Below are 17,910 nucleotides of genomic sequence, written 5' to 3' on the forward strand. Positions count from 1 at the left end.
TAGGGCCCTGCTTATGAAGTAGACTGGTTGTTGGGTCCTCCCGTCTTTCCGCACTAGTACTGCGGCCAGGGCGTCGCTTGTTACAGCGAGGTACAGGTACAGTGGTTCCCCGTCCCTTGGCTTCCCGAGAACGGGAGGTGCCGCTAGGATTTCCTTGAAGTGTTGAAAGGCTTCTTCGCACGCGGGTGTCCACTCAAACGCCATCCCTTTCTTCATGAGGTTGAAGAATGGCAGGGCCTTGGTCGCCGAGGCTCCGAGAAACCGGGAAAGTGATGTCAATCGCCCTGCCAACCTCTGGACATCCTTGACACAGCCTGGGCTCTTCATCTGAAGTATTGCCTGGCATTTCTCCGGGTTGGCTTCTACCCCTCTCTGAGTTATCATAAATCCCAGGAATTTGCCGGCTTCCATGGCGAAGGCGCACTTGAGGGGGTTCAGCCTCATACCATGTTGACGAAGGGACGCAAACACACTTGCCAGGTCGGTTAGGAGATCGTCGGGTCGTGTTGTTTTTGTCAGGATGTCGTCCACGTAGACTTCGACCGTTTTCCCTATGAGGTCGTGGAATATCCTGTTCATCAGCCTTTGATATGTCGCCCCTGCGTTTTTCAAGCCAAACGGCATTACCTTGTAGCAGAAAGTTCCTCCTGGCGTTATGAACGCCGTTTTGTCTTCGTCTGGTGGGTGCATCGGTATCTGGTTGTAACCGGAGTAGGCGTCCATGAAACTCAGATACCGGTACCCCGCCGCGGCGTCGACGAGTGCATCTATGTTGGGGAGGGGGAAGCAATCTTTGGGGCATGCTTTGTTGAGGTCAGAGTAGTCCACGCACATTCTCTATCTGCCATTGTGTTTTTTCACCAATACCACGTTTGAGAGCCACGTCGAGTAGTCCACTTCTCGTATGAAGCCTGCTTCTAGGAGGCCGGCCGTTTGCTTGGCTACCTCCTCTGCTCTTTCCGCCGACATCTTTCTCCTTCGTTGAGCCACTGGGCGTGCTTTCGGCTTGACGGCTAGGTGGTGTGCAATGATTTGTGGATCAATGCCCGGCATGTCGGCTGGCGTCCATGCGAACAGGTCCTTGTTGGCCCTTATCATTTCAATCAAAGGCTCCTTCAACTCATGCGGGAGGTTCTTGTTAACGAATGTGAATCTTTCCCCTTCGTTACCGATGCTAAATTTCTCCAGGTCCCCTTCTGGTTCCGGCCTCGGGTTGTCCTCTACTCTGGCATCGAGGTCGGCTAGGAATACGCCGGATGCTTCCTTGGACTTCTTTCTGAGGGAAAGGCTGGCGTTGTCGCAGGCGACCGCCGTCTCGAGGTCTCCTCTTATGGTCCCTATGGATCCATCATCGGTGACGAACTTCATAACTAGTAGCTTGGTGTTGATTATGGCCTCAAAATCATTGATTGTCTTCCTTCCCAAGATGATATTGTAGGCTGTGGAGTCTCGGAGGATCACGAATTCGGCCATCGCCGATCTTCGGCCTTGCATCTGTCCTACCGAGATCGGTAGGGAAATGACTCTGTCTGGTTTGATGAAGTGGTCGCCTAACCCGATAACCCCGTGCTGGTGGGTCGTCAGGTCGGCATCCTTCAGCCCCAGTGCGTCGAACACGTTTCGGAACATGATGTTTGAGTCGGCCCCAGTGTCGACAAGGATCCGTTTGACGAGGCCGGTTCCCACTCTGGCCGTGATGACCATGGGAGGGTTTTCCGGGGCGTCGCTGAACCATTGATCTTCTGGGCCGAAAGAAATGGACGGGGGTTTTTTGGTACTCTGCACTGGTGAAGATGAGATCGCCAGAACCTTGGCGTCTTTCCTGTGTGCTGACCGGGATTTTGGTGCAGTGTTCTTTGCCGTTACCACGTTTATCACCGTGAGGCCGTGGTCTTTGTCTTCAGGCTCTTGTCGCCGCTTGACCGGGCGTGTCTTGCCTTCCTCGTCCTGGTCGCGATAACGCCTTCTCGGCTCCCTGATGAGATGGGAGAACGCTGCCAGCTTTCCTTCCCTTATCGCTTGCTCTAATGCATCCTTCAAGTCGAAACAGTCTTGCGTTTGGTGGCCATATTCGTTATGGTAATCACAATAAAGGTTCTTGTTTCCGCCTGTGCGGTCCTTGAGTGGTCGGGGCTTCGGGAGAATTCCTTTCTCCGCAATTTGTTGGTAGACTTCCATGATGGGGAGGGTGAGTGGAGTGTAGTTAGTAAATTTCCCCACTCGAGGGAACGGTCTGGGTGCTTTGTTTGGCGCCTCCTCCCTGGCCTTTTCTTTCGCCCTCTCCCCGTCGCCACCGAACTGACGAGCCTGGCCGTAACCGGACTGCCGCTTATTGGCAGCCACGACTCGGCTGACTTCTTCATCGTTTATGTATTCTTTGGCCACCGTTTGGATTTCATGCATCGTCCAAACCGGTTTCGTTGTAAGGTGCTTTCGGAAGTTCTCGTTAAGGAGGCCGTTCGTCAGGCAGAGACTGGCCACCGAATCGGTTAAGCCGTCGATTTCCAAGCATTCGTCGTTGAACCGATCTAAGTACCTCCTGGTCGGCTCTCCCTGTCTTTGGGTCACCCCGAGAAGGTTGATAGGATGCTTGGCCTTTGCTATTCGCGTTGTGAATTGAGCCAGGAATGCGCGGCTGATGTCTGAGAAATTGTAGATAGAACCTTGAGGGAGGCCGTTAAACCATTTGATCGCTGGTCCTGCTAAGGTCACCGGGAAGGCACGGCATCTCACTTTGTCGCCTACTCCCTCTAGATTCATCCTGGCCTCGAAGGCCGTCAGGTGTTCTAGAGGGTCTTGAGTTCCGTCGTACCTCATGTCCGTTGGCTTGTCGAAGTGTTTCGGCAGCCGGACCTCGAGGATAGATCGGTGGAACGGGGTGGCGCCCATTATCACAGGTTGTCGTGTTCTTCCGTCTTCGCGACCTCTTGTCGCTCGATGGGTCGGTCTGCCTCGGGAGTAGATGATCGTGTCATTTCGTCTCCTCATTATGGGTGACTCCTCCCGCGAACTCTCTGCCTCCGTCCGCGGGCGGCTTCGGTAAGAGTCTTCCTCCTCGCTTCCGGGAGACGGGGTATAGCTCGGATCGGTAGAACGTCCGTCCCGCTCCCTGTCGGCAAGCTGCCGCTCCAGGTTCTGGACTCGGTGGCGCAGCTCTTGCATTATTATGGCGCTATCGCCGCCTGTTCCTCCGAATGGTCGTGTCCCCGTGCGTCGATGGGGGGACCTTCGCCGCCCCCTTGCGAGGCGACGGAGGCTGCCCCCTCCGCTCCGGCAGCCCGGCCTTGGTCGCCAAGACCCAGTACAACTTCCATTTAGACGTTCCCACAGACGGCGCCAATGTTCGTTAGTCGGCTTCTGAACAGGTCGGGTGGACAGAAGATGCAAAGGTGGATAGATGAGGGTGTCTTGGTCCTGGATGCACTGATCGAGGGTTTGCCGAGCTGGCGAGCACTTGAGTTGGTGAACGGACGAGGGGGGGTGCCACCTGCAAAGACACTCCGACGCTCAAGTCAGAAATCGCACAAGCAGGGGGAGTGATGTAGAAAGTGACGTACCTCGGGGGAAGAGCCAATCTTCCCCTTATATACATGTCAGTAGTGGGCCACTTACGTGGCAGGCCCATATTCTCAAGGACGCTGTCCTGCAGCACGTGTGCGGTCCGTACAGGAAGTGTGTCCGGGTCGGTTGTAGGGCGCGTGCCCGGGTCGGGTGTTACATGGGTCGGGTCGGCCCAAAGCTGGTTCTGGGCCGGGCCGTAACACAATATAAGATACTTATCATGAATTTTTACGTTGAGCAAAAAGTAAAAAAAATACATTAAAACAAGAACTCGAAAATACAAATGACATGTAAAATGACATAATAAAAATTATCAGAAGAGTAACAAAAAATTTTTTTGGTAATACTAAAAGAATTGGAGTAAGGGACAAAGAGTTATATATGGTGGTGGAACACAAATGTCAAGCTTGTACAGGAAAATATAAAGATAAAGAGAAAATACTTTAAAGAGTGGTATTTGTATCTCAATACTGAAAATAAGAAAAAAAAAAAGATAATTAAGAAGAGACAAAAGTGATAGTAAGTGAAATAAGAATAAAAGCATATAAGGATCTTTGTTAGTCTTTTAGTTTGTGTATAAACTGTAGTAAAACGGAATATATAAATATAAATTCGGCATGAGACAGAAAAAATTGGAGAGAGTATCTTATCATAATTAAAGTCTTTTAAGTATCTTAGGTATATCATATAATATAGCGGAGAAATCAAAAAGGATGCATAACATAGAATATAAGCAGGTTGGTCTAAGCGGTAGAGTGCGTTTAGTTTTATATGTAAGAAAAATGTATTTTTAGAACTTAAAAATAATTTTTATTGCACTATCATCAGATTAACTAGACAACTATGTTATATAGAACAAAGCATTAAATGGCAAAATGTGAGCATAAACATAAATTCAATATGGTAGAGATGAGAATATTGAAATAACGACCACACACGTATGAACAAAATAGAGAACAAAGATATGAGAAAAAATTGAAGTAGCGCATATTGTTAAAAAGATGATAGAATTTTGTTTCAGATGGATTGAACATGTGGAAAGAAAATCAATAAATTATTCAATTAGAACGATGGATTAAATGATAAATAGATAGATGGCAAAAAATAAAAAAAATTCAAAAAAATCATACCTGAATTAATTAGAAAATTTGCGTATAAATATTTTTATTATAGATTTAATACATCATAGAGTTCAATGATATTGTTAATTTATATAGTCAATCTCATCTAATAAAATAAGTCTTTAATATTATTAGTTTGTTTATTAATTGCTAAAAACAATTGTTTAAGATTAAAAATATAAATACACTAAGAAACATAATATTATTTACATGAACATGGTTAAAAGACATGATTAAATAGTCTTATATATTTAGCTAAATTACCCACATTATACATAATTAACTGCTTTGATGATGGCATTGTTGGCTGTTACCTTGGCTATTAGATTAGGCATAGCATCTCTTCAATTACCCTAAAGTTTATAATTCATTGCATCCTTGAGCTTCTGATGAGGCACCTCAACCATTAACCACAGGCATATCTTTGATATTGTGTTGACCCAATTAAATTTGGGAAAAAAGTATAGGAAGTAACTTTTCTACGAATGCAACATAAATCAACTCTATTATAATTTAAATTTTATAAATAAATAAAATTTTAAAATTAAAATTTAAAATTAAAAAAAAAATTCTTTATACATTTATCGTAATCACATTTATAATACACAATAAAAACAATTTATAAAAAACCTAATCTCTTTCTATTCACTTTAAAACAATCAAATCTCTCCCTCTACAAACTCGCTATCTTAATACAGTTTTGACGCTGCCGCTCACCGACCACCATCGCGTCTTTCGTCGCGCTACACAGTCTTTTCCTCGCGTTCCGTCGCTGTTTTTCTTTCGTCGACGCCCCCTCCCACTGTCCCGACGCATCTGTACCGCCGCGGCCCCGGTCCGTTGCGACGCAACCACCGCCATGGCCCCAATTCGCGATGTACGATCAACTATTCCGATCTATAGCGGCTCCTCCATTCGCAATGCGCGGCCTCTGTGACTTCCTCCTCGCAATGCATCACCGCGAGTTCCTCACCATGCACGCAACGCCGTCCAAGATGTCGTTGTTAGTCACTCTATGACTCTTTTTTTCTCCTCCTCCTATTTGGTTTTGAATGATTTTTTTAACTAGTTTTTTATGTTTCTTTTTCCTAAATTTCGGATGATTCTTTTTATTTGTTTTGGATGATTCTTTTTTCTATTTTTTGTATGTTCTTTTTTAGGATTTTGATGAATTTTTTCTATGTTTTGTATGTTTTTTTTAGAATTTGGATGATTTTTTATCTCATGTTTTGGTATATTTTTTAGAGTTTGAATGTTTTTTTTTTAAAAAAAGATGAAGTAGGGTTTGCATAATATATGATAAAAGGTGAATTAGAATAAGAAGGGATAATTAATAATTATTAATTTTATATTTTTAAAAAATAAAATTTAAATAATAAATAATTAATAATAATTAATTAATATAAAATGTCATTTAAATATATTTGTTAACTTAGTTGTTGGTTATACCTTATTAATTTTTTAGCAGAATTGTAAATTTAGTAATTTTGGTGTTATTAATGAATTGGTTCGGTCTAAAAAAGTGCTGAATGAATCAGGTATAGGTTCTAATAAAATTTTGAGGTATTATTATCAAACTGGGTTCGGATTTGGCTTAACCTATTAATGTTGGGGAGAATACAAAAAGGAAAGGGCATAGCTGGCTGGTCAACTAACACTTGGGTTCAATTCGAAGTCATTATCTTTTTACCTTGGTCTTAAATATGCTTATTGATCATATTCAAGTAGTGAATATACGAAAATAATAAACAGTGTCTTGTCAGGCATTTTGTATCCACTAAATATAGGGTGAATACCCATTCCTCTCTCTGGTAATTTTTTTTTGCAGGACCATCAGGTCCCAACAAAAGAAAGTATCCATTTCGATACTTGTACTTTAATATTATGAGATTAATTAGTCTTTACGTTAATGATTTTTTTTAAACATATTTATGTACACATTAATTATTAATATATCTATTATTTAATTTTTATAAATAAAAATAATTTAAGAATTATTAATATTTTTAAATTTTATACAATAAATTTAACTAATATATATAAAAAGATAACAAAAAATATTTAAAAAGCTAATATATATAAAAAGATAACAAAAAAATATTTAAAAAACTAAACAATCCTAACAATTATCCAAAATACAATCAAACTTCCAACAAAAAAAATTATCAATTATAATTGGCTCTTAACGGATAAATCAACAGTTTAATATGTCAGATAGGTTTATTCCATTAATATACAAAAAAATATTGATAGAAGAATCAATCAGTCTCAGAAGTAAAAGAATATTTTTTTTGTTGAACACCTCATTATCTTTCGAGATAATTGTCAAGCAAAAATCATTTAATATATTTTTTTCTCTTAAATATATATATCATATCAATTAAATTTAAAAAAAAAACTATGAAATACTAGCTACTAGTCTTATTTGTATTTGAGAATTTAGGTTTTACTTTGAATAATTAGCTTATTATTATTATTATTATTATTATTATTATTATTATTATTATCTCAATAAACTAAATTTATATAACATAATAATATTTTGTAGTGATATATAATAATATAAATTTTTCACACATAAATAAATAAATAAAATACTATTTAATTTGCACACCAAAAATTAATTACCAAAATTACAATTTATTTTTAATGAATAAGTATTTTAATATATATTTTATAAGCATGGCTGATTTTTTATATACCACAAAATATATTTGAAATATAATTTGTATGAGGACCAACACATTATTAAAGTCAGAACAATATATATACACATATGCTTATTATTTTTTTCTCTTAAATTCAAAGGGGGCAATTGCCCCATACAGCCATATGTGGATCCGTTCCTCAAGTCCTTGCACCATGATGCATGCTTTTGGTAAATGATACAGTTTCGGTAGAAGAATATAATTAAGGTAATTAAATGAAAAGTCAGAGGTATGGACACAAGTCATGAAAATACAGAGTTTCTGTATAATAGAGTATATATTTGAGATGCATGTTTACTTCACACACAAAGTCTAATTTAGATGAAAAAGTTGGAGTCTACCACAAGTTACAAGGTTTTAGTTTCTTATCAATTCCTTTGTCCAATGTTAATTAGTGAGAATTAAAAGGACACATAAATAGTAGAACTCAACATATAAATAGTAGAATTCAATTAAGTTAGATGCTCAATGTAGAGGAGCATTTTGATGGGTATTATTATTTATTTGAAAAAAATAAAAATAAGAAAGGAAGTACCAAAATTTACCAGTAAAATTTACTGATAAATAACGCTATCAAACTCTCAAATTAACTTATAAAATTAAACCAGTAAAGTTTTTTGAGTTTAGCTTTCTAATGCAATACTTTATGAATTAACTAGTTAACTAGTCTTCATTGATAGACAGAGACTTGCTTATAATCTTCATTGAATTAGAATTATGGAAACACTGATGATAATTTTTTTCTTTTTTTAAAATAAAATGTACAAAATAGAATACACACAAAAAATAATACAAATATCACTTTTTATTAACATATATGCAGGAAAGATGATAATATTACAATATAATGAATGAGTTGACAAACTAAACAGTATAGAACTAGAAATAAGTGCATCAAAAAAATAAAATACATTACATGGAGGATAGTTTTATGGTTTTAAACATCCAAAATGAAAGTATTAAAATTGATTGAAATGCTAACTACTTAATTGTGAATATAATTAATTTATGATAAAACAAAAATATAATATATTGTTTGATTCATGTAAGTATTTGATCTCATTCAGTGTGGGAAGTCATAGTTAATTTGACTTTGTGTTTTTGTTGCGTTTATTATAAATATATATTATACTTACATAGTTACTGTACTATTATTGGTTATGAACAGCATGGCGAAGACACTTGAACGGTACCAGAAATGCAGTTATGGAGCCTTGGAAGTAAATCACCAACCTGCTATGGAGACACAGGTGAACTTGTTTTCCATTCAATTTATACGTTTTAGAGAAAATGACAAATACGTCTTTGTCCTTTTAATTTACAGACATTTAAATTTTCGAAAATTTAAAAATACATTTAAATTTTTGAACTTTTTTTAAAATCTGAACATATTGATTCTTCATATTTATTTGGGTATGTCAGACTCAACTCAACAGAAAAATTAAACGTGACTTCCGTTATATTGACTTGGTTGATAGGGATGTACACGTAAGAGAGTTTTTAAAATTGAACAAATTAGACTCAAGAATCAATATGTCCAGATTTTGAAGAAGTCAAAGACTTAGATGTATTTTTAAATTCTCAAAAACTTAAATATCCGTAGACCAAAATGTCAATGATCGATTTGTCCTTTTCTCTACTTTTTAAGTACAAAAATCAGCTACTACATAGGTAGATTAAGCTTCGTGAATCATAACTTTTCACAAAGTTTATGGATACTCCTTAATTGGGAACTTTGGTATGAACCATTACTATAAATAGTTACTCACTCAATCACTAGGTCTAGTGATTAGTTCATTCCTCTGTTTAATAGTTATTCGACAAATCAGAAAATAGTTACTCACTCACTCTGATTTTACTGTTACATTTTGTGTCGTGTAGTCTCATTTATATTTTTAAAATGCTGCATAAACAACTAGCTTTTAACAACTATACAGGATAGGATAACTATAGAGAATAAGAGAGATGTATATAATGCGTCTTAGATAATAAAGTTAAAATTAAACTTATTTATTTATTGTATATAGTTGTGAGCTGTGATGTATAATTGTCAAAATTAGTAGTTTATATAACATTTTTGTGTTTGCAACCATTTCATAATTATTACTTTTAGTTTCAAATAAGTGTCCGTTATAGAAGTATGGATTAAGGGAATGATTATCTTGATTTCAGATAAATTAAACTAATTGTACCAAACTATCTTTGTTAAGTTTTATTCTTCTTTTTTTTATGTGGATATATATATACTCCTTCTTTTTCATTTGATTAATTTGATAAGAATATTAGTTAAAAATTCAATTAATGTTGTATAATTTTTTTTTAATAAAATAGTAGTATTTCTTTAATATTATATACATTCTTATTAGGCTGTATTCAAAAGTAGGTAGTAAATATCCAACAAGTTATAATTCAAATGACATATTTTCTTCATATTTACTTAGAAATGATAAATTCGAATCTCACTCCTAATATTAATATTAGGAGAAAAAAAAAAAGTAAGTAGGTAGTAAATGTACACTTTGTGTGTGTTACAAATAACATTTCTATAACCATAAATACAAGCTATCCAAGTCAAGAGAAAATTCTAACATACATGTCCATATATTGTTGAGTAGAGGCGCTATCAAGAGTATCTCAAGCTGAAATCAAAAGTTGAGGCACTACAGAAGACTCAAAGGTATTATCAAGCTAAAGCAGACATTTGACTTTTTTTTTTTTTTTACGTGAAAAAATAAATTATATTTTAATTTCATGTATGTAGAAATCTCCTTGGGGAAGAATTGGATAACTTAGATGTTAACGAGCTTGAACGGCTTGAGCGTCAGCTTGACTCTTCGTTGAAGCAAATTAGGTCTAACAAGGTATGCAAATTTAGTATCTGAGTCTTCTCTCTTGCTTGCGTGGATATTATTATATATGCTTGAAATAGATGAAGTCAGAAACTGAATAGGGTGGTTCATCATAAGAAATTCTTAAGTTCCTTCTATGCGTTAAATTAGCAGTAACTTATCGCAGTTATTACAGTTACCTTGCAATATTGTTGTAATTGCGGTCATATCTGTAAGCTGCATCGTGTATGTTGTCCTGCAATTTGAAACCATGTGGTTTCTGAAAGAACATCTTCATGCATAGTGTTTCTCATTTCCAATTATAGTGGACATTTTCTTATTAAAAATATTATTTGCAATCAATTATCGTGTATTTATATATAAATATATATATAATTTAATATATTTTTAATGTGTATTTTATATTTTTATGTGTATTTTATATTAATAGTTAATTTTAATAGAAGTCACTTAGATAAAGACATCTAAAATATTTTTTTTAAGGATGTTTTTTAGTAATTAAAATTTAACATATATAATCGATTAAATCATGTTATTTTTTTCAAAATTAGGTTATACATTGATTTAACCGAAAAAATGGTGAATCAAACCTTAAACTGGTCTAAATTAATATTATTTCTTTTATAAAAAATAACTACAATACCCTTACTATAGAGAATGATTAAAATACTGTTATATATATATATATATATATATATATATATATATATATATATATATAATTTTAAAAATTCAAAATCCTAATCCTACGATAGAAAAATAAAAGACTAAAATTTAGAATTCTCAAAATTAATATATATAATAGAAGTATTTTAGTCATTTTTTATAATAGGATATTGTAGTCATTTTCTATAAAAAAAATAATATTAATTTAGACCAGTTCAAGATTGGATTAACCATTTTTCGGTCAAATCAATTTGTCTAGCCTAATCTTGACAAAAATAATACAATTTAATCGATTATATGTATTAAATTTTAATTATTAAAAAACATCTTTATAAAAATATATTTTTAACGTTTTTATCTAAGTGACTCCTAATTTAAATTATTAATTTTAGTGTACACTTAATATGATTATTGTCTTACTTATAGTAGACTAATCTTAACTATGGTAGGCGAGTATAATATGTTATTTGTCAAAAAACATGACCGTAGCTCTTTTTTAAATTTAAAAATTAATTTATTAAAGATTAAATTTGTAGTTTGGTCCAGTTTTACACTAAACAAAACCTGATTTTAAAACAAGTTGTTTGTATATACTTATTAAAGTTATTTAATTTTTTGATATATTAATTTTTTAAGTAAACGATTTAAATTTATTTTTAAAATTAAAACTGGCTAGTAATTTTAAATTAAAACTAATTTTAAAGTTAAATATTTACATTGTAAAATAGTGGTTTTGTGCCATTTTTAGATTATTTAAAATGATTTAGTATAGTTTTATTTGGTTAATTCACCTAAATAAAGAAAAATAAAAAATGAATTATAACAATAAAATTTTTTAAAAGTGTTACAAAAATGTGATGTTTGAAAATTGTGCCAAGATAATGTCAAAGATCCTGACATGCATATTGTAGTATTCTAATTCTCTCAATCAAACAAAGAACATGGCATGCATAATTAACGGCAGACTCAGAAAAATTTAATAATAACGTGTATAAAAATAAAATTTTAGTATAATTATTTATAATTTAAAATTAAAACTATTTATATTTATCAAAAATAAATTAAAATTATATACACAAACATGCATATATATAATAATTAAATTTAAATTTTTAATAAATTAATTATTCAATAAGAATATATTAATCTAGAATAATAAAAAATAACTTATAATTAATTTTTTTAAAATTAAATATTTTTATTTTTTATGTATTTTTAAATAGTTATTTAACTATTTATTATTTTTCATTCATCTGAAAAATTTTATTTATTATAATATTTATAATATAAATATTTTTTTTAACCAAAACAATTACCCGGCTAGACCAAATTATTTTAGTAAAGAATGTTGATATATTAATATATAGATAATATGTATTTTTATCTTAATTAATTTTAAAATAAACACTAATAATTTTTGTTATATTTAAAAATTAAATTTCAGTTTGATTATTAACAGTATTAAAAGTTAACTATAACTATTTATTATTTTTTATTGAGTTAATTTATTTATTTATTTTCAGTTTTTATATCAAAAATCAAATTTAACAAGATACTTATAATTTTTTTTTATCATAAAACTCGATATCTATCTATAATTTTAATTTTTTTTTCAAGATGTGTTGTGGGGCAAGTGCCCCCTCTATTTTCTTATTGGGTCCGTGTCTGTGCATAATGTAGTGTTTAGTTTCACAACAAATACAAAGATGTAGTGTTTCATTTAAAAAGATATTATTAAGTAAATACATACTAGTAGGCGTTAAAAGTAAATAGAATTAGGTATGAAGTTAGATGCTACAAATACCCTCTTGGCCTCTTCTATATTTACATAAAATTGTTTAAAAGATGATACATCTCTAGTAGACAATATAATGAAAAAGAAAAATAATAATATTTAAACTCTACATTTACATATTGCTAGATCTAACTTTATTTACTTTTAATACTAATATTTAATTAATAATTCTTTTTAAGTGAAACAACTATATCAAGAGTGTATGTGTATATTTATTGTTTGTGAAAAACTTTACACTATATCTATTAAATTCTATTATATTTTAAATTATGGAAAGAACCTGAAAATTTAAATTTATCACATTTTTATAACCTAATATTAAATGTCATATTTTTTAAAATTTGAATGATTTTTCTTATGTTGAAAAAAATCTCGAGTTTCATTTTAGTAAACTGTACTATAAACACTCCTAGTCAAATATTTGGGGCTATGCTCTTAAATTTTTTTTTTCCTTATAAAAAGGAGAAACAAAGCTAGAATCCATGCATTCTACACTCAGAGAAATTCTATCATTCACATATTCTTATCAATCAGAATCCGCCCATCCGCTTCATCTAGTGCTTTTTGTTTAATTTGTAGATTTGATTTTTTCCTCTAAGTCTTGGTTAAAAATGGCAGACGACCCAATTTCGCAAGTTAATTATGATGTTCTACTATATAAAAAGAACTATGAAATGGAATGCTCAAACTAGTACGCATCAAACCATGTTTACATGAATTCACTGATAAAGCTATGTATTTTTCCTGGTACCAATTCAATAACATTGGTTTTTTGAATATTAGTGGTAACAACTATTAGTATCGTAATATATATAATTCCTTGAATAATTTATGAATTTTGAAAATATGAATGTGTATTCCATATTGTTTTATCATTTTAAAAATTTATTGTACTTGTGTTTTGCGTTATATATGTTCAGTATCAATAGTATCAGTGCTTTTCATAGTAAATAATTGTTTCAAGTACTTGATCCATAAACTTATGATTTACATTATGATTCCAAGAAAATTTGGTTGGTTAACTGTTCTTTTTTCAACAGACACAACTTTTGCTCGACCAACTCTCGGATTTGCAAAGAAAGGTAAAATTCTGTTTGTATTTTGTGCATCATCTATTTAGTTGATTATCAAAAAAATACTTGATGGAGTCAATCATCAAATAACTTATTATACATTTATATATATTTATAAAAATGTATAATATATTTTTTAATTAAATAATCAATTATTACAAAAATAAATTAAAATCTGCTATAATAGAAAACTCAAGTATGCAACAGATGAAAAATCAAACTTGGATCTTTCTACTAATATTCAAAACTTATTATCAAAACGTCACCATTTTGCATCTAATTAACTAAATTTCACCATTTTGTTATGGTGGCAACTAATTTGCTGTTTTATTTTTAATTATAATTAATTATAATAATATAGAAAGAGTGACATATGAGTAACTAGTTTTAAAAGAATAATGTTGTTATGTTAGATATACACTGTCTGATTTTGTGTACAAATAGTATATTTGATTTTGGTAAGTTTCGACAAAGATGGCATATTAGTAAAAAAACATCAAATTTATATAGTAGTATAGTAAAAGAAAATTTTAGATACCAAATACGTATTTCTATATAAATTTTTGGTGTGCACATAATGCATTAATTTATTAATATAAAACATGTACTTGTAGAGGCTGGCTAACTCTGTTTTTAATGGATTCATAGGAAGAGATGCTGTTGGAAACAAATAATGTCCTCCGGAGCAAGGTATCAAGACAAAACACTACTGTTGTTCATGTATGTTATATGGATCATGTTTTTCTTAAAATGAAGAGGTTGAATAAGTGAAAACGTGAGAATTTAGTAATCTTTGAATGAAAGTAGTGGAGTTCATGTAGAATAGAGATTATAAATTCAATGACGACTCATTTTTTAAGAATAGTTTATTGATCCTTATTTTATAACAACTAAACTCTTATCTTTTACTCTTTGATCTTAGCTTATTTGACACACTCGCTCTCAAACAAAAATGTTATGTCTGCAGTTGATTATAGAGCAAACAAAGTTACAAATAGTCAATAAAAGTAATCTACACTGTTGCTAATTATGGGATTGCTGTTTCTGAAGATATTCATATTCATTCTCATATATATATATATATATATATATATATATATATATATATATATATATATATATATATATATATTTATCGTTTAAACAACAAAAAGTTGTTGTAAGGCCATAGTTAGTTACAACCTTAGTCCTTTTTGCTTATGAAATATTATTATCTTTAATTAGGGCAAGAATACAATATAACAGTTGCATTATTTAAGGTGCGACCGCGACCACAATAATCTAAGAGAATTTTCTGCTTGGTGAGAGGAGGAGAAAAGAAATAAGACAAAAACCATTTTCTTGTTATTTTGCTTCAAAAGTTGGAAAACTGAAACTTAGCTGATACAACATAAAGATGATCTTAATTTTGGGATTTCAATGTATTCTGATTTCATGATTTTCTGCTACCCCATTTGATTGATTACTTGACTTATCTGAAAACCTTTCATGTTTAATGGATGCAGTTGGAGGAAATTAATATGGCGATTCAACCAACATGGGAAGCTAGGGAGCAAAATGCTCCCTACAGCCGACACCCTCAGCAATCAGAGGGATACTATGAGACAACACAATGCAATAGCACATTACAAATCGGGTAATGTTCTTTTTATCTCTAAGGGTGTTTTTTGATTTGTGATGTAAATAGGATGGAAATTTTTCGAGCATATTGAATTTATCCATTGAAATCTTAACATTTCAATCAAATATACATTATTAATGTGATAGGAAATGTGAGGCACTCAGATAATATAGATAGAGATAAATAAAAATAATTGTATTTGTATTTTGTTTGGAACGAGAAATTGGAATAGACACGCGTCTTTGAAAAAAACACTTTTGTTAACATTAAAACCAAACAGAAGCGATATTTGAATTTTTTTTTTTTTTTTTACAATACAAAGACTAAGATTTTGAAAATTGAAACTCTTATTAAATTGAAGTCAGAGATTTAATTAATATTAATTGATTTATCTGTTTTTAATGAGTTTGATTTTTTTTTACTTTTACCATCAATTTTTTTACTTGAACTCGAAGAACTAGTTCTTGATTTAACCTAACAGAATTTATCGGTTCAATTTAGTTTTTAAAACAATAATTAAGGTAGATATTTTCTATCTTCACTTTTAAAAGATATAAAAGATATTAAAATTTTTTATTTTTAGCACAAAAATTATATTTCTATCTTTGTGTATCTTTTTAATCGAATGAATTTCTGTATCAATTATCTTTTGTATTTTTGTCTGTATCTATTATCTCTTATAATTTTGTTTTACATATTTCTACTTTCTCTATTTTTATACCATTCAAACATTATACAAGTGCATAGAAATTATGGTAAACGAATTTCTGCAGCTATTGTCTTTAGGTATTTCTATGTTAAATATTTCTATTATCTTTATCTGTCTATTATTCAAATAAATACTATGTAAGTGCATAGAAAATAGGGTAAATTTTATTTTAAGAGAACAAATATTTTGCTTTGCAAAGTAGCTGATAACTTGTCAACTTCTTCTTCCTCTCTATAGATACGGTTCTTCGGTGACAAATGATGCAGGAGGTGGTGCAGGAACATCAACCCAAAATGCTAGTGAATTCATGCATGGATGGATGGAAGTATAATAGATCGAATGACCTAATTTGATTCATGATACTAAGGAGCAAAAAGTGACATTTTTAGACATTTTATGGCCTAGAACAATAGGCTTTAATACAGGTCTTCTCATGAAACATAAAACTTACAATTACATTTTATATGTTTATATTCCAATAAGGGATGTATGTTTCCTTGTGGAATTTGATAAAACCTTCCCAAATTTCACCCATCATACATAATAATCATGTGGATTATTTAATCCTCATGATGGGTTTGTTGATGGTTAAATATATGTTTGTATGTTTAAGTTGTAAAGTAGACAAGTGCTAGTGGTTGCCGTTTCTTTTTTTTTTTTTATACAGAACGTAGACCATTTTTGGGTTTAAACTTTTGTTCCCCTTTCTTATACAGTGAATGAGGAGCTAGTGAACTCTAAAATTGTATTCTGATGTGCAATATTAGTTCAATGGACTAAAGATTATGGTTACACATATCTGGATTTAATTTGAAATATACCTTGTAAAAGTTTTTTATGCTATCATTTAAGTATATGTTAGATTTTGTAACCATATTCAGTTTTTTCTCCTATTATTTACTCAAACGTTAGTATTTATTTAAATAAAATAATGTTAAAATTCTCATATATTATATTGTATTGAATATGTGACCAAAAAATATGTTGTATCGAATATTAAATTGAGAATGTATATTTTGTAATCGTCTCCTCCTATATGGATATTTTTCATGCTCTATTAGGATTGTTAATATTCTATTCAATCTGGAGTTGTTTTTTCTAATTAAAATTATAATTATTTTATTAAACTTAATTTTTAAATTCTAAAATTATAAATTATTTTATTAAAATTAATTTTTAAATTCTAAAATTATAAATTATTAATCCTAAATTTTAAGTTATAAATTTTAAATCATTTAAAAATGAGAATTTTAAAAATAAAAAAATTAACTAAAATTAACTAACTAAAAAATAATTTTCTGTACTTTCTCGTGGTAAAATGTCATTAGGTTTGTGTTTCAAAATTGCTAGAGTTTAATTTTATCACTTAACTCTGGTATTTTGTATAAGACTCTAATGTTTGAAAATTAAATAATAATTTATTTGTGATTTATTATATTTATTTATAATTTTATTTTTAGAAAATTATTTATAAAAAATAATTAAATTAAAGTTATATATGAGACTTTGAGTTTAATATTAATTAGAATTTATGTAACTTTTATGATAAGTAGATTTTTTTTATTTAAAATTTAAAATTTTAGTAATTAAAAAATAACGAGAATTTGTTAGTTTAATTTGAATAATTGGGATTTGGGGTTTAATGCTTTAATTTTACGAACTAAATTTTTTTTCTTAGATTATCTATAATTTTTAAATTAGATTAGCTACTCGAAACTAATTGATGAGTTTATAAATAAATAGTATTTTCAAAAATAATTATGTTGAATTATATTTGATTTTCAATTACTACTCTACTCTCTAATTT

At 31.2% G+C, this 17,910-nt stretch overlaps 1 protein-coding gene across 1 annotated transcript in view; it reads left to right on the plus strand.

The window, feature by feature from the left end:
* Positions 1-16,728, plus strand: part of LOC130979829 (agamous-like MADS-box protein MADS2) — a 28,985-nt gene extending 12,257 nt beyond the window's left edge. The window contains exons 2-8 of the mRNA XM_057903375.1: positions 8,559-8,640; positions 10,006-10,067; positions 10,152-10,251; positions 13,741-13,782; positions 14,422-14,463; positions 15,279-15,409; positions 16,341-16,728. Coding sequence (XP_057759358.1) covers positions 8,559-8,640; positions 10,006-10,067; positions 10,152-10,251; positions 13,741-13,782; positions 14,422-14,463; positions 15,279-15,409; positions 16,341-16,434 — 553 coding nt within the window. The 3' untranslated portion in view covers positions 16,435-16,728. The remainder of the gene's footprint in view (positions 1-8,558; positions 8,641-10,005; positions 10,068-10,151; positions 10,252-13,740; positions 13,783-14,421; positions 14,464-15,278; positions 15,410-16,340) is intronic.
* Positions 16,729-17,910: the final 1,182 nt, after the last annotated feature.

The sequence above is a fragment of the Arachis stenosperma genome, chromosome 5, assembly GCF_014773155.1.
Source record: "Arachis stenosperma cultivar V10309 chromosome 5, arast.V10309.gnm1.PFL2, whole genome shotgun sequence".
Lineage (NCBI taxonomy): Eukaryota > Viridiplantae > Streptophyta > Magnoliopsida > Fabales > Fabaceae > Arachis > Arachis stenosperma.